Source organism: Ornithodoros turicata, chromosome 5 (assembly GCF_037126465.1).
Source record: "Ornithodoros turicata isolate Travis chromosome 5, ASM3712646v1, whole genome shotgun sequence".
NCBI lineage: Eukaryota > Metazoa > Arthropoda > Arachnida > Ixodida > Argasidae > Ornithodoros > Ornithodoros turicata.
This window is the reverse complement of record NC_088205.1, coordinates 80,699,693-80,724,787: the sequence shown is the minus strand read 5'-3', so window position 1 is coordinate 80,724,787 and position 25,095 is coordinate 80,699,693. Positions and strand designations below refer to the sequence as shown.

The window sequence follows — 25,095 nt, the reverse complement described above, 5'->3', positions numbered from 1 at the left end:
AACGTTGGTATAGGGTTGAGCCGACCCGCTGAGCTTCTCGCCGGGTGAACGCAATGACTTCCGTCAAGCTCTCAGCTAGTAGGCGTCGAGGAGGTTGTTTTTCGCTGGTGGATTCGGATTGGGTCCATCCGTGCCGGATTTTCTTGCTCTCTGTAGCAGATTCATGAGGTCTCTCCAGATCGAGCAGTGAAAGACCACCGCAGTGGATCGACGGTAAAGCGGCAGACAGACAGGTTATGTTGACGGAGTAGTTTAACAGGTCGTTTCTTGGAAACCCAGCACAACAAGTTATGCGTGCGACAGGGAACGCTAAACATTTTTAATTTGCTAATAAAATTGCGGTAAAACGGTTCGGGGCGACGTCTGATGGGAAATGATCCCCGATTTGTCAGGCAACAGTGGTCTATGTTCCCGACTACGTAATTCCCGACAGGCCCGCTGCTCACGATGACTACGTAGCCGACACACAGCCGACTTCTTTTGCGAAAGACCCAGTGTTATGCGCATGCAATGCAGTTTTGCCGCCGTACTTGCCGAGCATTGCGCAGTTTCTGGCCACTTCGACACAGTGTTGACCTTAATTTTCAATTTTAATTTTCTAAAAAGCTATGAGTGCAATCGTGACGAAAATTGTGACGTAAGAGCACTGAGGGCTCGGGCTATCGACCTGTTTATGTGGGCCAGGTGGCGCGAGCGAGCAGCAACGTCAGCGCCCCAAAATATGCAACGCGCGGTAGTTTAGCAGACGACTTGACACTTTCAAACACATGGTCTCGAGTTGTTCGCACTTGGCAAGATCCACCGCTTTTTCTGTGGATTTCCTACAGGTTTCGTAGCTCTCCTTGACGCACACCACTTGAAATACCAGGCAGAACCCGCTGATGAAACACCCTACTGTTTTACACTCCACATTTCTCTTTCTTTTTCCAATCCAATCCAATCCAATCCGTGGCCGCTTGGGCCCGGCGCTGTGGAAACTTTGATGCAACTGCCCTATCGAATAGATAAATTTTCCGAGATTGCAGCTCACAGTACCTTTATTATGATATTGACGTTACTGATCCCATGGGTGCGGATTCGAGCTTGGCCGTTGACACCAACCAACTTCCGCGTAATCTCGCAAAGAATAAACAGCATAACCCGATGACAGGGTTACAAGTTGCTCGTGAGGGACGTTAAATACGGGGAGCGCTCAGATTTCTGCGCGAGCATCAAAGAACCCTCAGGTGGGCAAAAATTAATCCACACGCCAACCACTGTTGCGTCGCTCACAATCGCAGTTGTCTCGCGACCGTAAAGCCCCGAATTATTATTATTATTATTATTATCCTTTCCGCCTCCCATGAATCACGCAGCGGATCAGGCACAGGGACCAAGATAAGCACACACCCCAATGAAGGGGTGGCCGTCGGTCCCGCGATAAATCTGCCAGCAGGTCCCCCTCGAAGGTTTGCGACACCCCACTCTCTGTCTCTTAGAACCTCTTCTCGTTTATTGACAAATATTTTCTCAGCGGGCCTCTGGCCGTTTTCTTCGAAGATCAGGTGTCGTTGAAATTTAAAGACCCCCGTAAAATAGGCCGCTTCACTCGCATAGTCGTGGCAGTCCATGGCCTCTTTTTCCAGCTTGGGATGTTTCATTCATGCCGTCTTCGAGCGACCAAAAAATAAATGTGATATCTACTCGATTTCTTTTTCTTTTTTTTGTTCCTTTATTTTTCGTTGTGATGACAGTGCGATAAGGATCCAACGTGATCAGCGTGGACCACGCCGGGTACATTTTCTAATAAATTGAACATACATTGTGGTGGTATATGTCCCGCCGGTTCCTATAGTCAATTCTCGCGTGGGTTCTTCAGTGAAACGAACGTGCAGTTTTTCGTAATCGATGGATATACGAAAAACGAATGGAAGTTACCATCGCACGTGGGGATAATATAACGCACGATGCATTCACGCACTCTAAAAATGAAAAAAAAAAAAAAAGGAAGTACTACTCCCCTACATGGCATTTACTTCCCGTTTTTGTCTTCTGACCCGATATGTACTCCCCAGGACTGCAAATAGCTCGTAGAAATTTCCGTGTATATACAGTCAAGAAAGGGACAGTAGTGGCAGTGAAAAAACCAGAGCACATAATACAAAGAGGCGCAGCATTAGAGTCTATCGTTCTAGCGTTTTTGCTTTACTTTTCCCTTTTTTTTTTCTTTCGAGTGGCTCGAACAGCGCCATTTTCTGCGGCTCAATAATGAGTGCGCACGGTGGGTGCAATTTGCTGTCACTTCTCTGGCGTTGGGGGTCACTGACCCACAATGAGACATTGAAGCCCTGTAGGTAACCCATGGACCTGGAACCCCTGGGGTCAACCACAGGGATCGACTCTTGCAAGGCGTGCTCTCCCCAAAAAGCTCATCCTCCTTTCCTCCTTTCCAGAGGCCGACCAGACTTTGTGAAAGGAACTGCTCTGCCAGCAATATGTAGTTCACAATCACGGTCGGACACAGTAAGACCTCTAATGATGTAAACGTAAATATTAAGCATGCTAAGAGACCCAATATGGTACAAGATGGACGAGCAAAAGTTAAACCTACAAAGTTCCTGTTATAGTGTACACTCGTATTACGTATCATAGAAACGTACTATGTGGAAGATGTGTGCACCTCACGTTCAAATCGCAGTGGTTTTAAAGCGGGTCAGAAACCACGACATACGTCAATGCTTTGCCGATTCTGTCACTTACTTGCAGAAGCATCGTTTTTGCTATGCAATTATATTTCCTCGTATTACGCATTCAAATTATAATTACGGAGTAGTAGTTTCAATTGTAATTATAGTTATCATCAAAAGTGAATGTTTAGATGTGGATGAAAAATCTAAAGTGGATGTTGGGGCCAAAACAGGGACCTACAAACAATGAAGAACCGCTTTGTTTGTGTCTTACCGTTTTTGGTGCGGCCGATTTTTCATGTGCGAAGACAACACTGAAATGAACAAAACTGAACTGCTTCCAGAGGTACCGACGTGACAAGGGTGTTATAACTGGTGCTTGATCGTGTTTTTTTGCATGAAACGTTACGCCGGAATTGTATACGCGAGATCCCGGGAACCAGTACAATGATTTCATCGTTACTCTAGAGAAAGTATATATTGCAACAACGATGATTGACTTTTCCCACTGCCCACCTTACGTTTCCCCTATCAGATCCGTTTCCGTCTTTACTTTCGTGCAAGCTACTGGCCTCCTCGAAGAGCTCTAAACAGAACTCCGACCTGTCTTCGCTTCGCGCTCACCATTAATTCATCCTCTCAATTCATCATCTCAATTCATCCTCTCAATATTAACCTCCTTTAAGTGGGGTAGGGTCCTGTGGCTACCACGGGGAAACATCCCATGTCATCGTCACTTTTCCATCATTTATTGTTGTTGTTGTTGTTGTTGTTGTTCCCCCAGCCACGTACCACGTGCTCCCACATACCAGTGCAATGGTAACGAAGCTCACCTTGCGTGTAACATCACGGTACCATTATTATTATTATTATTATTAAGCTCATTGAACCCATTTAAAACGCGCTGCGATTTAAAATTTATTTTCACCAACCTGCCTCTTTTGACCACGGCTTTGCAGAAAGGGGAGGGGTGAGAAACCTGAGGATTCCTCGTGTCACCTGAGCGGTACTTTTTGCCCTCCCCTCCCGGAGGAGGTTTCACTCTCTCCCATTCTGTGGCATACCGTCGAGAAACCTCGGATTCATCGTGGTCGGAGCACGCTCAGGTGCGCGTTCACAGAAGGGATGTCACAAGGTCTCATCGTCGAGGATACGTCAGGTAAGCGTGACCACGATTGCCCCCCCCACCCCCTCCTTGACCCATTGATTGATGATGCTTGAACGTGATACGATTGAGTGGGTGTTATGAGGAGATTGCGACATTCAGCGAGGCGACGAACTCGGAATGGAGAGACCTGGAAAGCATACGCTGAGATATTGAAACACTTTTGTAATTTCTAGAAAATTCTAAAACTGTTGCTTTTTGAACGATATTTACTCGATATAATCGATGCTCCGAATGTTGTCGGCATTAAGCGAGAAGTATAAAGATGTCTATAGAATGTTTTCAAAAACTCTCTAGTTTCACTCCGCGACACAGCTATAGCCATAAGCCGTGTTCGCAGCAGTGTTCGGTCCGTAGATTGATTCTTCCCACCTGAGTTGCTAAGCAACCTGTATCAGTGCCTCAAAGTTGTCACCAAGTTCGAACCCGCGACCTTGTGAACAGAAAGCGTCTCACGATGTCGTTTATCGCCTTTTGTGCAAACGTTTCTGGCGAAAGTTAAAAGCCGACCTCTCGTATGTTTGAGAGTTCATTGTCATTGAACGAAGGAAACATCTATACCTAACGTTATTCTGCAAATATAATATAAACTAAACATTGAGACGTTTATTGAGATTATTTATTTTTTGACGTTCTTAGACGTTTAGGGTGTATTGTAACATTACGACGTTTACTGTTTAAACCTTTGAATTCGCTTCGTGCAACATGTTTAGAACAATCGTTTGTGGATCAAAACACCGCATATGGCCCGAATACGTCTTAAAAATCGTGAGTTTTCAAATGAAACCGACTGCTCAAGAAAAATGATCGGAAGGTGTTCTTCGGCCTGTCGCTGGAATATCTTCTAATATATTCTTTACTCTCTAAAGAGTCTAACATACCCTCAAGAATATTTGCCGTTACACGTGTCCGTTTAATAGCACTAAGCTTATTTTCTTTTGACCTATCATTTAATAATGGAATGTTCCGTCATCCCAGAAAGCAGGAGGAGCACAGCTGCTCTGAGGCTGGGATAGACAGGTGATACGCAGGGATAAGCAGCTGGGATAAGCAGGAAGAAACGAAGAAACCATCCCTCCAACAGCCTGAAGTATACAAGAGGTAGAACTAATATGTAAGTCGTTTGTAACGTGGCTTCTAACGGTAAATGACAGTTATAGATACCGATATTTTGGTATCCATCACAGCGGCCACGCGTAAGAAAGTGGATAACAAATAAATTGCCGATCATCGATAAATTCTGACAAGATGTTATCCCTCCACAAAATATTATTCCTATGACCCAGTCCATGTGTCGGGGCGCAAGAAGCCTCCCTGGCATCCGTCTGTTCGCTTCCACAAAGGTGCTCAAAGCCTCGTGATCAGTGCACTCCTTTTGTAAGATATTGCCTCGACTAGACTGTATAGCCTTGACCAAGTAGAAGCTTATATACCGATGTCAAGGACACCTTCGATATACCTTGGCTTTTGAGGTTTGCTCGAAAAGAGCAACCGCGGCCCGTCACGGAAGGTCAAACTTGAGGACTTGTCTCCGCGGTTGCTTACAGAATATAATGGTCCTGCTCTGCTGTCTTTTCGTCGTAGTTTCGTCACACTGACGTCATGTTTCTTCAGGGGCCGTAATATATTCTGGAAGAACGTGATTTCTCCAGATATGTGACACTTTGATCGATATTCGCCTGTGTTGGATTACACCTGAGCACTAGCTGTCCGAAGGATCCAACCCATTCAGTGCTTTCACTACTATATTACAGCGGTCACGACCTATAGACAACGTCAGTCTTTTCTCTCTCTCTCTCTCTGCGTAGACATAGAGAACTACGGTGTCGTCTGTTTAGTTAATCGCCGCAGACGATTTCAAACACAAAACTTTTGTGGCTGCCAATAACGTTGATGGCAGCTCTTTTGCGTGGCCACGGCCGGCTGTTATTGTGCAGACTCCTAATCACTACGTCGTGCCTTCTTTCGGCCAGTCACTGTAAACCCTTTGGTATGGTCACATGCTTCCCCTCTTAGTGACTTTGTATCAATACTCTTACGAGATACTGTATACGTGCATCTGATCTGTCGTGTCTTTCCAGAGTCTTCAAGCTCTTAAGGCTACCGTTCATCCAGAGAGAAAGAGAGCGAAGGCCACAATGTGCACTTCTCCAACATGTTGAGGAGTGGCATCAACATCTTCCAGAACAATGTCGGCGTGGTGAAGATATCTCCGTCCCCGGAGGTGGAAACTCCACCGCAGGACCTCATGCTCAACGTCAGCAGGAATGGCCCGCCGTGCCTGGCATTCCAGGTTAGACATAAAACAGACAGTATTGCCGACCCTCGGAACTGGTTCGATAAGACCCGATAAAGTACGAGACTCCGCCCCATCTATAAACTACGCTTGTTTTGAAGGATCGTAGAATTGCTATGTCAATCTTTCCGCAATGCTGGTCCACGGTTCAATTCAATGCGTACTGAAAGGTTGGCTCGTCGACAGGTGGCGCTAACAGCCCCGAGGCAGTGCGCTGTGATTGACAAATATGTTCCTAAAAAGTCGGGAATAACTGCATCCGCTTCCGCATTGTGGTGTTTACTAAGCCTTTACGGCGGGCGTGGTGTCGAGAGTGGTCGAGATTAAACAAATTAGCAAACGCAGTCGCCCGTCATACCTAGACTAAAACCGTAACCGTGAAATTCCATGGGCTTGTATTGGATTGGAACATTTGCAAATTAATGAAATGTTTTTGTTGACTATTGCAAATTCACTGAGTTCGAGGATGTCAATAACTGTCTTCAAGCCGTCTCGGGAATCTCAATCCTGTTTAACAAACTGATCGGAATTGGATCATAGTCAAACGTGTCCGTGTAGGAGCGCCGGATCCGCATTGAACTCGATGAGCATTGGCTCAATGCGGATCGAAAGTGTCCGTGTGACAGGGGTATTAAACATATACTAGGCAGGCAGTAAAATTTATCGGATATTAATTATGAATCAGTTGAGATGCGTCTCGGCGGTTGTTAATAGCTTTGTTTTCTTACTGAAACGAAGGAAAACCACTTTAGAAGGGAACGTCCAGACGCTTTGGTCTCACCGTGTCTCTCAGGGCACTGGCTCGTTCACAGTTCACTCGTTCACAGTTCTAACCCTGGCCCCATGCCATGGGGCCTAGCCCCATGCGCCAGGAGTGCACTATTTTTCGCGGCGGACGTAGAGCCGATGGCTGTCCACCAATCAGGAACGGTGGGTTTTCAAAGATTTATTTCGAAGCGTTTATTCTTCAAAGTTTATTTTTTGGGGTTTATTTCGACAGCGTGGATTTTATCATGATTTATATTGAAAGTTTATTCTGCAAGTTTGATCCTTAATAGATTTATTTTTGAAGGTTTTATTTTTACACCATTTATTTCGGCGTCAACATGTATTGGTTCAAAGCGTCGCAAAATGTTTGTCACCTTTTTTGAGAATATGTTCTCAACGATTCTGACCGGTGCATTGAATCTTTACCTAATGTATGACCAAGGTGTCTTGTAAATGGGGTAAAAATTTGACAGACCGCAGGTCTGCGCTAGCAAGTGTCTGGTACTGTTACCACGTACCACATTCCGAACGACTAGTAGACTAGGAACACAGCCAGTGCATGATTACCGCTACACATACGAACGGTAATATGACAGAATCCAGTCAGTAACGTTGTACGTCTCCCCGTAGGCAAGTCCTGGCAGACAGCGCAGATACCAACAAGGCTTACGCAGCGCCCTCTACAAGCAACAGTCGAGCAGCTTTCCAGAAGCCATGGCATCTCTACCTCATTCTCAACTGCACAGTTTTTCTCGTACCGTTTCCTGCTCTACCATTACGCACGACACAGCTAATTATCCTCAGTGCCACGGAAAAGTTAGGCCCAAGAATCCAAAGTAAGTCGCACGTGTATCCATTTGTTCTATGGTGACACCGCGTGGTCGGTGTGCAACTACTTTTGGGGCCGTCTGGTTGTGGAACTTTGATGCGCGCGTTGTTCATTGTATCATGCACGCATTGTACCGAACGACATACGGTTCACGAAAAAGAAAATACTTGTTGTTATTAGCGAGACACGAACGTTTGAGCAAACTTTATCTCCGGACTCTGACGTCAGAGGAACCTCGGCCATTGCTACTGGTTCTTCGAAGCACGTGGGCTCTCCCGCTGCCGCGTCACGGACGGAAATTCACGCCCTGATGTCACGACCCCATATTAGTCTTGGTGTTCGCGGTGCTGATGTTCTAGGCCTTTGTCCGCCTCTTCTGGAGCTTGCAACGCAGGTTCACGTCGATGAAAAACAAAAAATTAAATAGTCTGTCGTAGCCTGGGGCGGAGTGTCAAAACCCCTTTCACGTTGCATTGATGTTGAATATGCCTTTGTTTAACGGCACCCGTGGAAGACGACGATGCCGTGCCCGACAAGTTCCGCTTCCTGGTGGAAGCGGGAACGTCTGTGCCACTGAGGCCGTTGCCAAAGTAACATAATGCGCATTTTGTACCATTCCAAGAAACACGACCCAAAGAAATGCACCATCCGCGGGAACAGGACCGCCCAGTACTCGGAAAAATCGGTCAAACCCGCCCAACGAGTCCCTGCCACGAAGGACTAGTGTTCCTTCCTCCAGTCTCTCCGCCCTGCGACGAGTGTACAGACACACTTGCAAGAACCAGAACAAGTGGCGCCATCTTTCGCGAACCCATCCGCCCCGCACTTCAGCGTAGCTTACTTCCCCGAAGATCTCAATTCTTAGCAACCCTCACATTCCCCTACCAACGCCCCCCCCACCAACCCACTCCAACTAAAAATTTAGAAAAAGTTAAAGGAGAAATTCAGTGCAGGAAGCGCGTTCATCTGGTGACTGTATGCTGCAACTACTTCTCCTCTGTGGCTGCAACTCCTCCTTGCGAAACGGACGTCAAGAGAAAGTTCTGTTCCGGACCCCCCCGAAAAAAAAAAAAAATCTCTTCCTTTGTGAGAGAGAGGGGGAATGCCCGGAGAAGGGCACATACTTTCACCCCGAGCATTGGAGAGCAACGTTTGACAAGACCTGGGAGGAGGGAAAGATGTTATTGAAACGTTGGAGGGCGAGAGCGGTGACCGCCGTTCAACAGAACGTTGGCTTCTGGTCCGCTGTTTTCATCGACTTCTCGCGAGGCGAAGAAAGTCTGGCTTTTCTAAACGGACGCCTCTGGTTTCTGTCGCGTGCTTTGATGCTGGTCTGATGACCCGGGACACGATCGGTGCGGAAATGTCGGGATTATTTTGAAGTGTCTTATAGAGGATGACGGCGTTGACACCGGGGTGCTTCCATGGACGAGATTGGAACTCGCGCGCCCAGGTGTCGAGGATTCCCGGATGTGTGGCGCTATTTTGAGCGTCGATCTGGATGATGTTCATCGTGATGACTCGTGGGGGCGTTGTCTTCTGGTAAAAGTGCGGACTGCGTGAACTAAGTGACTTCCGGTGCTTCGAAATATATGCTTGAGTATCGTTTCAACGAGTGATACAACATGGTTCGTAGACGAGGAGGAGGTGAATCGTCTGAATCGGGCGTGGCGAAAGAGATGGTGTTCGTCAGGTACTGGAGGCCTTCATCACCGAGGTAGTACTTTTTTTTTCTCTCTCTCTCGTGTTACATCTGTTGCTTTCTGCATGACAGAGAGTACATTGTGGCATAACAGCCACAGAAATAACGTTCGGGTGGGCTAGTAGGAAATTGAGCCAACAAGACCGTCATCCGCCTCTATGGTCATTACAGCTTTGATTGGGATTGATTAGTGTCACCACTCCATCACGATTTGTCAAAACCGGAGACGGTTGCCCGGCCAGCCAATGAGCCAAGGGCCAACCCCGCTTCGCGCCTCCGACGTCCCGTTTCCCCTCCTTCTATCATCATTCATTACCACGACACCTGGTGACAGATAATGCTAGTTCTGCTCCCATGTCTTCCGTCTTCTTTGCGGTCCCTCTAACGACATAATGCCGATGACGTCGTATGTACTGATTTCTTCTTCCTCCTCCTCCTCCTCCTCCTGGTGTAGCGCGCTTCCAATTGGCTGCATGTTCGAATCCGGGCGTCCGCTGTGCTGTCCATTGCTTTCAGACATATGTCATGTCGGCACGGTGCCCTGTGAAGTCGGCCCAGGACGCACGATCCTCACCCCCGAGCAACATTAGCAACATGCCGTCACGCGGATCACTCGGAAATAGCGCACTACCACCACATCACCATCCCACCGTTACCGCTGCTCCACAACTAATGCGCACTTGCACTTGTTTGAGACTTCTTCTTCTGTTTGCCTGTAATCCACCTAAAGTCACTAAATAAGCTTATTTAGAATCTGCCAAGGGAGATTGGCCAGAGCTGGACTCTACAGTAAGTATGAGCCGTTTTTTTACTCGTTTTTTCTTTTACAAAAGTAACACCTGACACGTACAATACACCCTACAGAAATCCGAAGAAATCAGCAATAAAAACGAAAGCAAGGACCCGAAACAAACACTGATTACACTAAATTACACTGAAAATGCACGAATCGAGGGCGATATATCCGTCCGTTTCCTTCTCAATGATTGAATATTCCGTATGTAACTCGTTCAGCGTCACGCGACGCAAAGCTCGTCGCTTCGCTCGGCTTCTGTTCAATGGGGGGACACGCGAAGCCGAGAGATCTTTTTTTTTTCTTTCTTCCTTTACGGCTCCCATGAAAGGATTTGGTTTCACAAGAAGAAAGGCTCCAGTGTAACATCGTCTTCCTGTTCTTTGTCACTCCTCGTATACTTAGACAAGCGCAGGGCAGCAACTGTTGGACGGTTCTGTGTGTTCTCCCAAGAGCTGCCATGTGTTTGCTTCGATGTAAACTCAACGAGGAGTCATGTCATTTGATGTCTTGACGCGAACATGATTTGCATGCGTGGTTGTGATTGGAGTAGTTAATGCGACTTGCAGAAAGGACGCCAAAACGGTGCTGGTGAAATTAGATGCAAAACGCTGGAGGAGGGACCTATAGGTCCCTCCTCCAGTGGGACTTATGGGACCTATAGGGGATTATAATCCCCGAATTCATAGATGTGACTTGATCTCGAGCTGACTTGCAGATGCCGTCAATGCATTTCAGAAAACCTCCTCGGCTTGAAACGTTCTTATGCAGCGCACTCGACTTGACAGGTGTGGTGCAAATTTCAAGTCAGCGCTCGAGCTACCTTGAGCCCGACTTGGATAGCACTCCTGTCCGACAGCTTTGGGATGGCACATGACATTCAGAATCGTGCCTTGTCTAGCTCTACATGAGCTGACGCGCCATATCAATTTGTTTACATGTGTTGGTGCCAGACGACAGGTGTAACACATATTTAAGTCCTGATGAGTTCATACTGAAAAGCAAGTTTTAAGTGCAAAATTGTACGAAAACCTCGTTCCCAGACGCAGTTAAAGTTAGCAGGCTGCACCTTGACGAAGTAAGCCAGCGGAAGGGTTCATAAAACTCGCGAACCGTCTTGAGCGAAGACATATCTTTGCGCAGACTTGCACATGTCGAGGCAGGGATGGGCAGTATTTAAATACATTGTATTTAAAATAGTATTTAAAATATAAATACATGTATTTAAAATACACATTTAAATACAGGCAAGAAAAATGTATTTATATTTATATTTAAATACCGTTTTAGGCGTATTTATATTTAAAATACACTTAAATACACATATCTCATCCTCCTGTATTTGTGGGCTTCTCTCGAGTTCCACATCGTTAGCCTCCAGCGATGAAGGATAGCTTGGTTACAGGCTACAGGTCACTCATCCCGTGTGTTCAGGGATTTCCGTCCTTCTAGAAAACACCACAATGCGCGAATGAGGGCATCGCCACCCCCGTTGCAGCGGGAGGAACTGGACAGGGCAGACAGACGGGACAAGAACTTACAACGACGACTCAAAACCGGCAAATAAACACTTTATTCAACATACAGAAAGTGGATGAAGCGATAACGGGTTCATTAGCTGGTTTTGAGTCGTCGTGGGTTCTTCTCCCGTTACCGTCCTAACACCCCCTTCGCTGCTCCTGAGACTCAAGGTGACGTTTCCGTTCAATGGAAAGTCGGTCCACGCAAGATGCTAAAATCATCACACTGCATCACGGAAAAATAAAGAAATATGTGGGCATTGTGTGCAGCAGAGATGCATCCATAGGTGGCTCCATTTATACACTAATTTAAAAGAATAATGTGCCTAGACATCTCAAAGTATTTACGGAAGTAGTTACAGTATTTAAATACTGTCGTATTGTATTTATATTTTGTATTTAATTACTTTCAACATAGAGTATTTATAAGCAGTATTTAAATACATGAAAACATGTAGTATTTTGTATTTATATTTAAATACCCGAAAAGTGTATTTATGCCCATCCCTGTGTCGAGGTGAGGCTTCAAGTCAAGTCACATCTGTGAATTCGGGGGTAACTCCCTCTCAGACTTGCTTCCTTTTGTAGCAATGTGGCAGAAGCTTCTGGTGGATCAGGTCATGACTAGTGACTCTAGTCATGACTTCTGTATTCGTACTGGTACCGCGGCTACAAGATGTGGAAATATGGAGAGAAGGAAAGAGCGTGTGATGGAGTTTAAAACGCGTCCTGCACCAACGCCATCTAGATCCCTCGTTTGCTACCTCGACACAAAGGGCACGCCTAGCGGTCTCAGGCATGACTATAACGGTCTCGTCATGAACTCTTGTAAAATAAATTGCGGAAATAAAAACCACACCTATACCACATAAAGTCAAAATTCGTCGTCTGCTACCGCGATTCACCGTTTCAAGAACTAGCAGATGATTGCATCTAACTTCGCAGATTTGAACCTGTAGACTAAAAGTGCAACACGCTTTCCAACAAATCAGTCTAAAGAAAAATATAGGACCGTTTTGCGCTTAATTCTGTTTTCCCATCTAATACGCGGGGACGTTCACTACTCGCAGACGACAGTGGCTGCCCATGCGGCTGACGGTGGCACGTCTCCATGGCTACGGCCTCTGAAATCACGTTCGTGATTGGCTACGGCCGTTAAAAACACGATTCTGATTGGCTGACTCTTGGTTGTTACGTCACGTCGACGAGTAAGCAGGCTTTCTCTAATCTAGGTGGCGTTGGTGGTGGTTTTCTGACTCGGTGGTTGCACTGCTGAAAGAGCTCGCCGTGTCGGACTAGCAACGGACGCAACGGCCCGACTAACTCTCTGGGGGAATGTGCGTCCTGGGCCGACTTCTAAAGGAACTGTGCCGACATATGTCTGACAGCGTCTGAGGAAAACCCCCAGACAGCACAGCCGGCACCGGGATTCGAACCCGGGTACCTCCCAGCCTCGACGTGGCATGGCCAGCACGCTAACCACTCAACCACGCGAGCTGGCACCTCTTCTTCTCACTCCTCCTCCACGTGGACATGTGGATTCGCATGTCGTCTGCTTCAGCGTGGCTTCAGCCAATTGCCGCAGACGATTTCAAAGAGACGCTTTCTGTCAATGCGGATGGCTGCCGAAAGCACTTACCAATTTGCGGACTCTCAGGGACTACGTGACGTCTTTTAAGCGACCAAGCTTTACGTACCCTAGGTGGGGTTGTCTGGACCAACTTCAAGATGAACTGAAGGAAACTACAACCAGAAAAGTCCGCGAAAGCCTCAGTCAGCACAGCGAGTGTTGGGTGTCAGAAGGCTACTGCTAACGACTGTTCGATGCACTCAACTACCCCTCTGATGTTTGTCTGTGACAGCGAAAAATTACGAAATTACGATGGAACGTCGTGGAAATGGTCTTCCGTTCACAGACAGTGACGTGTGATCTAGCATTTTTGAAATCCGTGAAATCCGCGTGTGTGTTTCCTCTTGCCGTCTGCTGTCCTATGCCCGCCAGATCGACTGAGGAATGAAACCGAAACCAGAACCGTGGCGCCGTATACTAGTGCGTGTAATGAAGAGCCGTTAGGTGACGCGTACATCAGTACAGAATGGTATGGAAGACAACGAGAACCGCGCGCGAGAGACGGACAAAGAGGATTTACAGCGTAGATGCTTGATGGCGGTCTGAGTGTCCTCGTGGTCCCCATCGGGGAATCCACAACACCCCGTTCCTCAGCGCATGGACGCCGTCATCTTTGCTGACGGCAACCGTGATGTGACATCATTGTGAGTACATCTTACACGTGAAGGTGTGAAGTGAGCGGCTTGCATGACGACTATACTACATACACCAAGGGGTGATGGACCGTATATACTCTCACTACACAACAAATGACCCTGGCACAGGGACTTCTGCAGGGTTTATATCATCGCTGCAATTACGTAAGGTCAGCAAACTTCAACCCCCCGCGGTTGTTTCACCAGTGGATTCTGGGTAAAGCCTCATAAACGAAAGAACGTGGAAGGGTACTAACACACAGTGTCTCTTTTATGCTCGTGGCCCTTATTGGCCTGAACGAAGCAACCATAAGCATCCTCTTGACTTTGACACGTGGCATCAGAAAAGTCATGGGACTGCAGTGGTACCTTTGTGAAACTTGTGGCTATGTCTGTCTCGTGTGCGCTAGACCTCGCGACACCATGGCTACAGCAAAGTGGTTGTAGACGTGATCAGTGAAACACAGACTCCAAACGCTGTTTAAACGTCATGGCTTACAAGGCGTTCGCGAAACCTCAAGCCCGAAATTTCACGTACACACATTGGTCTACGACTACTCATATGACGTTGATTACGCAACTTAAGAAAAATAAATATGCACTAGAGAAAGTTTCTACCAAAACAATTGAAATCCACGTTGGCACACTTGACGCTAGTCATGGGTAAGTTCCTAAAAAAAAGTAACTAAGTTACGGTTACAGTTAGCCCGTAAAAATAGCAACTGAGTTACAGTATCTCTTTTTGCAGTGGAACTAGCTACAGCTACAGTTATGACGTTACAGTAACTTAGTTATTTTACAGATTCTTGGTAAGAGAAAAAAGCCGAAGAAATGTAACTCTCAAAGACTTTGTTTTAGTACTGGCCAATAGCATGGTTGAAGCCTGGACAAAAAGACGCTATAGGGAACTGTCGCGTGGAAAATATTGTCATACCTGAGTAACTTACATGCAGTTACATTTTACAGTTACTTTAACCAAAAGCTGTAACTAGGTACAGTTTCAAGTTACGTTTCTAGGAAAGTATTAGTTACTGTAACTAGTGTTTCTGCAAAAAGTAACTAGTTACAGTCGCTACCCAAGACGCTCGCCATCTTTGTAGCGTCAGCCGCCTTGTGGCGTGACGCTCTTGCGCTGGCTTTTATTTTGACTTGTATAATCCTTTTCGATATACTGCCTCTGGAAGCATCTCGTGTGCAACGGTTCAGAACGAAGTTTCATTTGCGCCGGCCTTGGTTATTGTGATGTGTGCGAGCATCTTCCTACAACCGAGCACAACTCCCTCCTTACCGTGAGGGTCGCACTGTAGACTATAGGGCAATCGTACACATGCTACGCCGTGACGTTGGACGCAGAAATGCAGGCCGCTCAGAACGTGTCACGTCGGGTGTCTATAGCCCTGGCCAACCTGCGCCGTTCTAGCAAGGGGGTTTACCATGTCACCAAGCCAAGAGAGGTCGGATACAGGTGAATAGTTTTCCTTGTGTGAAGTATACCCGATAAGGAGCCTGTAATTATGTTTACTATTGGAATTTTGGCATTCGTCTTCTCGGGTATCTCGTGGTCCCCTCTGGCCCTTCTTCGACGAAGATGCTTGCAGAAGTTTCGCTGTTCATGTTCACGACTGGCATCCACCTGTAGTGGTATTAAACCAGGCGAAGCATTTGTGTCAGCGTATAGCTGAAAACTGATATGAAAGTTCATAAGATAATATATGGTGGTGTAGACTGAAAGTTATGCTACATATATTTTTCTTCCAAAGGGAAAATAAATATGACCAGTGACCTTAAAGGGGTAGTCCATAAGGAGAAAGCTGCTGTTGCCTCAGCTGTTATAGCATGCAGTGAGCGCGCATAGTTTTTCGATACACTTCGCAGTCAGTCTTTTGTGAACTAATTTTACGTCAAGCGGTTCCGCTGCCGTGACTGCAAGCAGCTGACGATATTTGCTGTACGAAGCATTGGGGCTACCGATTGGACACAAAACTTGCTGATTGAATTTCAACTAATCTCTCATTCGCGGATTTTTTTTTTCCATCTCCACAACGCGCACCTAATCGTGCTTACGTCATCACAAAGCCGAAAGCGGATGTGCATATTCAGTTAATTTTTCTTGTCTATCTCGACGCCAACCGAGCGAAGTTATGCACGCGTTAAATATGACCAAATCTCGCTATTGGATCCCACCAACATAGTCTCAAAAAATCGACGGATCCGGGCCTTTGGCTTCACAGTAGTCCAACACAGGGCAATACAGTTGGCCACGGTGAATGACGTCATGACATGGTAGTATGAGGTCACATGACAGGTCACGTTGGACAATAGCGAGAAAGCACTCCCATCACCTTCCCAGCACATGGGACACACGTGGCACGGCATCCATAGCACGCAGTTGCGTTTCGTGACATCAACAAAGTAGGGTTTTGTGACATCATTGGAAGAAGGTCGCGAAGCTCCGTAGTTTCAAATTCATAACATGCGCCGTTTGCAGAATAAGATATCGAAAGCCCTTCCCTTCGAACAATGTGCGACAAGCAGATATATTCGTTAGAATGCGTTCATATAACCATTTCGCTCATTTGGAGAGAGCACATAACGAGGACGGGCTTTCTAATCGCAGCGCTTTCTGTCTAAGACTACACAATGCAAGGTCCTTGAACTATTCAATCGATCAGTAGCCAGACGGAACGAATGTAAGCATAGAATAGAGCAGTGCGGTCGTCGAAAAGGTTAAACAGGGGCAGGAATCCTCTGGGCGCACCTCTAGATCATCGGTCAGTTCATTCCCGTTTCAACGTTTCATGTTCTTTTCGTTATTTCATTCCCCACATCAACACCTGCAATGAGGTAGAGTATCGCCTCTGGCAGTGAAACTCCCCATCAATCATCATAAAATAAAGTTTTTGTTTGTTGTTGCCGTGTTCTTAGGCACCTTGAGGCTTGTGTTGTTGGCGTGAAATAACTGTCGCTGCGGTTTCGCAGCTGCTACTCTGAACGCTAAAGCGAGGCTGCGAAGCCCACACCGTCGTGGACAAGGGCAATACCCGCTGAAGCACTGGACTGCACATAAGGCCTATACATTCGGATATTTCCCAACCACGATTACACAGCAGAGAAAATAGAAGTAACCTGACCTACCTGAGGGCGATAACACGTGCTCACGGCAAGCGTAGATAGCTCCTGTCTAACGGTTGCAGTTTCGTTTGCGCTTTGTTGTCGGGCGTCATGGAAGTCCACGTGCCGTTGGAAAACCGATATCCACATTGTGTTGCATACCGTCTCTTATTTACACGTGAAATCGTTTCTACGCATCTTTACGGAGTATAAAGGTAGAATCGCGAGACGTATTTTGTGACAGAGTGTCTGGGCGCGTCTCTCCGATGTATGGTTCCGCCCGTGCTTCACCGCGTCTTGGTGCGGTGTACTGCGTCTTCACCATGTTTGTTATGCTACAGTGGGAGCGCTTTGTCGACACCCTGCTGTCTTACCGCTGGGAGTAAGTACGTCCTTCGAAATTTCATGACGGAAGCTATCTCCCTATGTATAGCTCATGTTAGCTGACTACTAAATTTAGAACGGCGTTATTTATTGTCGTACGGATCCGTGAGCTCACGAGAATGTAACCGCTTCTCGCACGTAGAAAAATTATGTCGAAGATAGAGAAACCAGCTGGCCCGGCGTAGTAGCCTTCCACGCCCAGCTTGCATGGGAGGTGACGCGGGGTTTCGAATTCCGGCACCGGCTGTGCCGTCTGAGGTTTTCCCTGCGTTTTGTGGCAGACTTTTCAGACGAATGTCGACACAGTATCCCCTGAAGTCGGCCCAAGACGCATAATACTACCCCCCTCTGCCCCCATTCATTCCTGCTGTCCATTGAGACCAGCAATGAGAAGTCCATTGTCCAGCTGCTCCATCCATTGAGAATCTGTTGTGGTTGCATCCATTGGTCCGTGTCCCTCGATTTCCTACCTCCCTAATCATGAACCAGTTAGTCTGCGCTCATTTCTTACCTTCGACCTCTCTCCATCTGTCCACGTCTGTACGCCGCTCATAGCCACATTTGCTTCGAGGTGCTAACACGGAACTAAAAAAAAAAAAAAGACAGAGGAAAAGTCACCCTTTGTTTTCCGTCGGGAAGAACTAAAGATGCATTACGCTGTGGTATTGAGCTCTTCGTACCGAAGGATAAGTTTCTCAGTTGATCGCAGTGTTACGGGTTCGAATCCGGTCTTGTGGCATGTTCGAGTTGATTAGACGCTGTCACGTGTGTTGAGGCCTCAACGCACATTAAGAACGGTTTTATGTATATAGTCAGAAGCAATATATCGACGGGCCACTGCGACGTCGTTGAAGATCATTTCTGTCTCGTAACGTAATTTCAAATTGTTCTAGCGTTTAGATCCCGGTCTCACAGCTGAGTATACCTTTTAATCTTCTCCAGTTCGACTGGAATAAGCGGTACGCGTATATAGCCCACTTATGATATCCTCCACAAGTGGTACCCAGACAATGAGCAAACCCGTAGGAAGTCCCGCAACTTGAGTCGTTTGTTTCCGTCTGCAAGTTATGCAAAGTTTAATAAACAACTCCAAGGGGCATGTAGAGAAAGCTGCTTTTACATCCTGAAGCAAGATATAAGTGTAAAGGTACATAGGGAAGCCTGTGTGCTGATGTCAGTGTGCAGCTACTGAATGCGACCCTCACGCTTTTAAACTATTCTTTCATTTTCCGCGTGTATGCACATGTGACATTTTTTTTTTGCGCGTCCTGTTTAAGTGCTTCCTGTTGTTCCACTCGTTGTTAGTCAGTACTGTCGAGTCTGCTCGCCACCTTTTTGTGGCTCAGTCGATAGCGTGGAAGCTTACTGAATTGAAGATCGTATAGACGTCCTCCCGTACGAAGACGTTAACAATGAGGTGGGCCTATATAAGCATTGATTTCACTGTTTTGTTTGTATAGCTTATTACTGTATATAGGTTACCGCGTTTTCGGTTTTAACCGAAAAACACCGAATACAGAGGGACATTCCAGGAACGATGACAGAGGTAAATTGCTGCACGTGCACAGCAAGTTTTTGATACAGATCAGAAAACCATGCACGAATATAGGATGGTTGAGAAAAATGTCCGTTTACTATTTTCGTAAGCCGTAAAACGCCACCGCAGCGAGCAACGCCATATATGGTGAATGAGCGTCGAGCGGAAATGATGTTGTGCTTTCTATTCGCCGATAATTGTCGGGTAAACCTTGTGTACACTCCAGAAAAAAAAACCCGAAAAACGCCGATTTCGTGAAAATCAATAAACACCGAAAAACATACGCCGAATCCGCCCAAAAATAAAAACGCGGAGCCCTACTTATTATGAGTTTTAATGCATCGTACGCTACCACTTTTGCGTACGTAAGGGATGGCGTGGTATATAGCGTACGATGCACTAAAACTCACTATTTGTTAAAGAACGCCATGTGGCCGAAATTTTGGGCAGTCGACCTACTCATGCGGCACGTCGCCATAGATGTATGTAGGCTCTCGTTACGCGTGACTATTATTGACGTGCTTACGCGTGCACGTGCACGAGACGTACACGTGCAGTGACTGGCATGTGAGGCACGTGACGGGCACGTGAGTGCACAGTAGCAAATTTATTTATGCGTGTAATGCAAAATGTAATGCTAAGGCTGTGCCTATCTACCTTTGTCAGTCTCTCTTTCTTACAGGTTTAACCTCTCTTGCAGAAATCCCGTAACGTCCCGTGCACGTAGAAGTGCACGTGACTATTACGCGTGACATGACGTGTCGTGACTTAACTATTATTAATGACGTCGAAATCTGTTTCTTGTGCAGGACTCAGCAGTTTATCATGGTGAGCTCCATGTACTGCCAGCTGCTGGTGGTCATATGCGTCGTTTTCTTCACGTCGGAAGTCGTCACCTTCAGGGTACCTCTTTACTATTTCGAGGTACGTCCACGATTTTGCGTTCGCCATTGTTTCTAACGTCATCTTCACTGTGATCCTCACTGTTGTGTATATACAGTGAGACAACGTTTCCTTGGTACGTTCGGGACTCACTAACGGCATGCCCGTTAGTTGCACACGTAACGCAGTAGGCACTTAAGCATACAGGGTGTTCCAAAACTAAGTTTCACGAGCGCTACGTAAACACAGCCATGACAGGAAACCGTATGACAACCTTACACTACTTGTGTAAGAAACAGGTGCTGCTAATTACGTAGCACCTGTTTCTTACTCAAAGAACAGAAAAATGGCACCAGTTTCCCTTTTGTTCGCATATTTATAAAGTGCTAGTGAAAGCTTAATTTTGAACACCCTGTAGAAAGACAGGCACAACACAAGGCTCACAACGCGCAGTTGCCTAAGTGTGTTCGTCTGTGTGAATGTGGGAGTGACTGGAGGCAGCAACGTAAGAGAGCATAGTGTGTATCTTCATACAAGTATGTCGTACGTTTTCACTTTTGCGTACGTAAGGGATAGCATGGTGGTTCTGCGCAATGCGCAAAGCTCTGTTTAGATAATAACAAAATAACAATACGCTCTGCAAGTAACCGAGCGTTCTGCGCATATCTCCTCTCCCGGTTACTCCACTCGGAAAGCCCCATTGGCTACGGCGGCGCCCTCCCTCTTCCCCACAGGGGTGGCATCCAATGTATTCCTCCGTAGACGAAAGCGTGCTGGGCGAACGCAATGCATCCTGGACAGGTCCTGGTCGCACGTCACAGCAAACGTCAAGGCGCACGTGACCGTAAAGATGGCGGCGCCCGTGATCGGCGGCCAAACCGTTTGTAAACAATGCGGTTGTTTCTGGACGACGTTTTGGATGTTTTGCGATCACGGTAATTATTTTTACCCGATAATCTTGCAGGAAAACGCGCAGTTTTGCACACAAAGCCTCGTATTGTTGACTTCCAAAGATGTGATGACGACTGCGCGTTAAGACCTACCGAGCCGATGCCATGTACTTAAACTAAGGAGAAATGGGCTACCATGTTGCGGAAGAAGCACCGCATAGTTTACGCTAGCAAAATACGGTAATCTCTTGGTGTTATGACGGCGAAAATATGTTGGTAAGCGGCAAAACGACATATAAACAAAGTCACATGACCTGAAAATGACGTTTTCTATGACGTGCGACCAGGACAAGATGGCAGTTTTGCCAAAAGCACCCGCTTGAGGGTAGTTACAACAATGGCGGGTTTGTGTCACCCCTGTGCTCTTCCCTCTCACTGCCTCCTCTCATGCGCCGAGACGCACTTGCACAGCGTATAGCAAATTTATCTGTTAATGTCCTGCGCGTGCGCAGAACAAGTGGCTTGGTACGTTGAAGAGGGGATGTAGCGTAAGGGATAGGTTTGATAGATATAGAGGCATTGTGTACCTGATAGCATCTCCGACCGGCAGTCAGAGGATGTCGGTTCGTGCCGCACTGCTCGTGACTTTTCTTCAACTGCCACCGTTCAATTAAACGTGAATTACACCTTTGGGTGTACGCCTCGCTCCGCCTTGAAGGTTAAACCTAAATCGTATTTTTTAACAGAATGCAGTTAATTGCGTATTCTTTGACATACTGCGTGGTATACCGCAGTCCCTTTTGCACCCCAAAATGTCTCGATCAACCGTCGAAGCCCGTTCACCAACTAATGTAAGACCTCCCGTGTGTCCCCCTGGCGGGCACCCTTGAACAGTGAAACGTGTCGTCTCCTTTCTACACGTTGATGAGTTTTCCTGTTCTTTCTAGGGTTTCTACATGTATCTTTATTCCGTGAGCCTTCTCTTCCTGCTTTACGTGTACATCTACCTCCTGAGACGCTCCACGACCAGCCCTGGCTCGTACAAGAATCCCAAAAAGATAACAATCTTGGAGAACCTTCGCCGCATCGGCGATAAAGGATCTTCGCAGGCAACCCCCAAGGGGTTCGAAGGCGAAGGGCCCCTTCCGCCGAGGCTAAAAAAGCAACGCATCTCCGAGAATGATCGAAGTCATGGGAGCCTCTTTCTCAGGATCGGTGCCATAGGTAAATAAACCATGTCCCTCAATAAGACCAAAGATTGGGCACGCTGGTTCACGATACTCGTATATCTCCAAGCGACGTCCTCGCGACACCCTCGCGACATCCCACTGACGTTCAATCAGTGCCCAAAATTTGGTATATACTGGATCTTGCACGGATACCCCTGGGATTTGCAGGCTGCTTATTTTCAAACATCCAAAGCGCGATATCCTACAGACGTACCTGGGACATCTGTTATTTACTACTAGGTATAACCCAAACGCGATTGTTGCCCTGAGGTGTCCCACAGATATCACATGGATGTCCAGATATTCAGGACGTTCACGACCTTGTAGGGACATCCTAGGGATATTAGTGCTTTACTGCTGGATAAGAGTGCGAGAAATTGTAGAGCGCGTGTGCCTTCTGTCCATATTTCCGTCACGTTGCGTCATCATGTTTCAACGTGCACAATGCTGTACAGAATGCTTTTAGTGATGCGCCCTGTTGTCCTTTTGCTCACTTTTATCCATCTCTTTATGAGGGTAAAAGAGTAAGGACATAATTTTAACCGTTAGAAACATACGACCACCAGTAAAATAGCCTCACGGAAAAAGGGGAAAACTGAGGCATTTTAATGTATTCAGCCACAATAAGGGCTTCTAGGAGAGTATAACGGTGGAATTCTCAACAGAAAATAGGCAATAATTTACGCTGTGCTTAATAGATAGTTCCAGGAGTGCTAAACTTTTATCAAACTTCGTAGTGCGCGTCCTTCAAACAGGCTATATTGCGAATGTACCATACTCTGTATTCTGTACATAATTTGTTCTTATCTGACCGCAGCCTTCGGCCTTGGGACAATGGTATACAACGGCCTGGAATTCGGCTCCTTCTTCGAGATCCCTCCAACGTCACCCTGCTACAGCGTTCTCCTTGGCATCAACCCCATTCTTCAGATGGTCTTCACTTTCGCGCAGATGTACTTCATTTTTATGAATGCACGCGTACGTAATATCATTTCTTAGCTTCAAATCCGGAGTTTACGGGAGTTCGAGTTTATTTTTTCGGTCTGTACCGAAAAATACCGTTAAATGTCCACTGAGGAAATGTACCTGCAGGGTCGCTCCTGGTGTTCTTGGGAAGACAATGGACGACGAGCATATATGATATATCTTTTCTTGCAGCTGAACATTCACAAATTCAAGGTAGTTGCCAGGTTTGGCCTCATGCACGTCGTGGCTACCAACATATGCGTTTGGATTCGAACATTGGGGAAGGAGACGCTTCAAGAGATCAACGAACATCATCTTAGGAATGGGCGAGGGAGCACCCTCGAGGAACTCTTGCTACCTTTCAGAGGTAATCATGCCCATCAACATAACAAACCGTGTGTGCTAGAGGATTATGAGGTCCACTTTTCATAAAAGGACTGCAGAGCCGATAGTCCCCAGTTGATCTCGTTGCTAGGGCCGGGTAGCAAAGTGTGATGCTAAGGCTGTGCCTATCAACTTTTGTAAGTCTCTCTCTCTTACAGGTTTAACCTCTCTTGCAGAAAATGCGACGTCCCGTAACTTGAGCAATCCGTGCGAGAAGCAGGACATTATGGGGACCATAGTCTCAGACTCATCTCCGTTCCTCTATCCCTTCATCGTCGAATACAGCCTCATCAGCGCCGCTGTCCTCTACGTCATGTGGAAGAACATCGGCAAAGATCCCGTCTACCACGTCGAAAACTCCCAGGAAGATGGCATATCCCGTACCTCTAGTCTTCAAGCCGGCTCCAAAGTCAACTGCACGGGTTCCAGCAAAGGCCTGTTCTTCGGCCTCCTCGTCCTGGTCTGCTCTACGATCTGCCTCATCGTGTTTTTCGTTCTTATCCAACACCAGAGATACAGCATGCTCGCTATCTACCTATCTGATCTCTCCCATTGCGGTATAAAAGTCTTAACCATCGCAGCCATCACGGTTGGCTTCTTCAGGATAAGGTCTCTTCGTTTTCATCCCGAGAGGAAGGATCATCTGCGAAGTATCTTGCTCAGTGTTGCTGCATTCGGACTGTACGTATATGCCATGTTTGGCATCATCGCTGGAAGCCTTTTGCCAAAGGATCACATACCCAACCTTCTGGTTATGGTCACCAGTATTCTGACCATCATACAAGTGACAATGCAGTCGCTATTCATAGCGGATATTACCTGCAGGATGACTTATCTGCCTGAGCACGATCACAACAAACCTGGAAGGCAGGTGATAACGTTCTTGCTTATCGGGAACTTGACGTTGTGGATAATCTACACCTTTGAGAAGCAGAAAGTTGAAGCCAGCCCAGTGCAGCTCGGTTTTTACGGGTTCATGGCGTGGACTGTCATTATCAGAGCGTCGCTGCCACTAAGCATATTTTACCGGTTTCATTCTTCCGTTACATTTGCGGAAGTTTGGAAGAATTCCTATAGGAACGTGTCGAATTGAGCGACGGCAAAATCTGAGACGGACAAATAAGGACGACACCTACTTTTGGAAGTACAAGTGCCAAAGTGCGGTTTTAGAGATTGCTTAGCCTTTTCAGGCAATACTGACACTGAGAGTTGACGTGCTTCTCTGATTTTTAGCCAACCATGACCAGAGACCTGAGGACGTGCAAACCTATGTAAGACGTTGTCTTGTTTTCGGTGTTTAGTGTACATATCTGGGCAGTATTTATTTTGTACCATAGTGTATCTTGTTTCGTTTCTGTGGTGTGATGGAAATCAGGCTAAGTGTTCTGCAAGTTTTCGTCCGTAGGTTGTAATTGCCGGCGTTTCCATGACAGTGGATGCAGCGTGATGTCATGGCAACTCTCAATACATTGCCTGAATATGTGAACAGTATTAACGCCATCGAGTAGAAATCCGGGTTGTGGTGCACCGTCGGATGGCGTTTCTGCGTACCTGACGAATACTACGGCTACTCAGCTATACGGCGCCTCTGGCACGTGTGTCATATACTGCTTACTGGCTAGATATCTGTGTCGTGATTCCGTTGTTTTGATAGGGTGGTATTGAAATAAATTATGATGTGGAGAGTACCTCCTGTTGTTTTCTGCTT

General features: G+C 46.7%; 1 protein-coding gene across 7 annotated transcripts; it reads left to right on the top strand.

Annotated features, from left to right (window-relative positions):
* The first annotated feature begins 1,275 nt into the window (after positions 1–1,275).
* On the top strand, positions 1,276–25,075 carry LOC135394959 (proton channel OtopLc-like). Of its 7 annotated transcripts, none has more exons than XM_064626070.1 (9): positions 1,276–3,825; positions 4,810–4,945; positions 5,913–6,124; positions 7,526–7,731; positions 19,846–19,960; positions 21,756–22,032; positions 22,855–23,015; positions 23,196–23,370; positions 23,564–25,075. In XM_064626070.1, the coding sequence occupies exons 3-9, from the start codon at positions 5,987–5,989 to the stop codon at positions 24,478–24,480; spliced, it is 1,989 nt and encodes a 662-aa protein (XP_064482140.1). In that variant the 5' UTR covers positions 1,276–3,825; positions 4,810–4,945; positions 5,913–5,986; the 3' UTR covers positions 24,481–25,075. The 7 variants fall into 7 exon arrangements, with proteins under 7 accessions (XP_064482140.1, XP_064482139.1, XP_064482144.1 ...); XM_064626069.1 differs by having other exon boundaries at positions 1,279–3,825; positions 23,546–25,075; XM_064626074.1 differs by lacking the exons at positions 1,276–3,825; positions 4,810–4,945; positions 5,913–6,124; positions 7,526–7,731 and adding an exon at positions 13,867–14,013 and having other exon boundaries at positions 23,546–25,075.
* Positions 25,076–25,095: the final 20 nt, after the last annotated feature.

What these genes read in the sequence shown, in the direction of transcription:
- LOC135394959 (XM_064626069.1), top strand. Translation starts at nt 5,987, where the DNA reads ATGTTGAGGAGTGGCATCAACATCTTCCAGAACAATGTCGGCGTGGTG. An exon ending in GTTAGGCCCAAGAATCCAAA is followed by an intron (nt 7,732 to 19,845) that starts GTAAGTCGCACG and finishes TTTCTTGTGCAG; the next exon opens with GACTCAGCAGTTTATCATGG. An exon ending in TCTCAGGATCGGTGCCATAG is followed by an intron (nt 22,033 to 22,854) that starts GTAAATAAACCA and finishes ATCTGACCGCAG; the next exon opens with CCTTCGGCCTTGGGACAATG.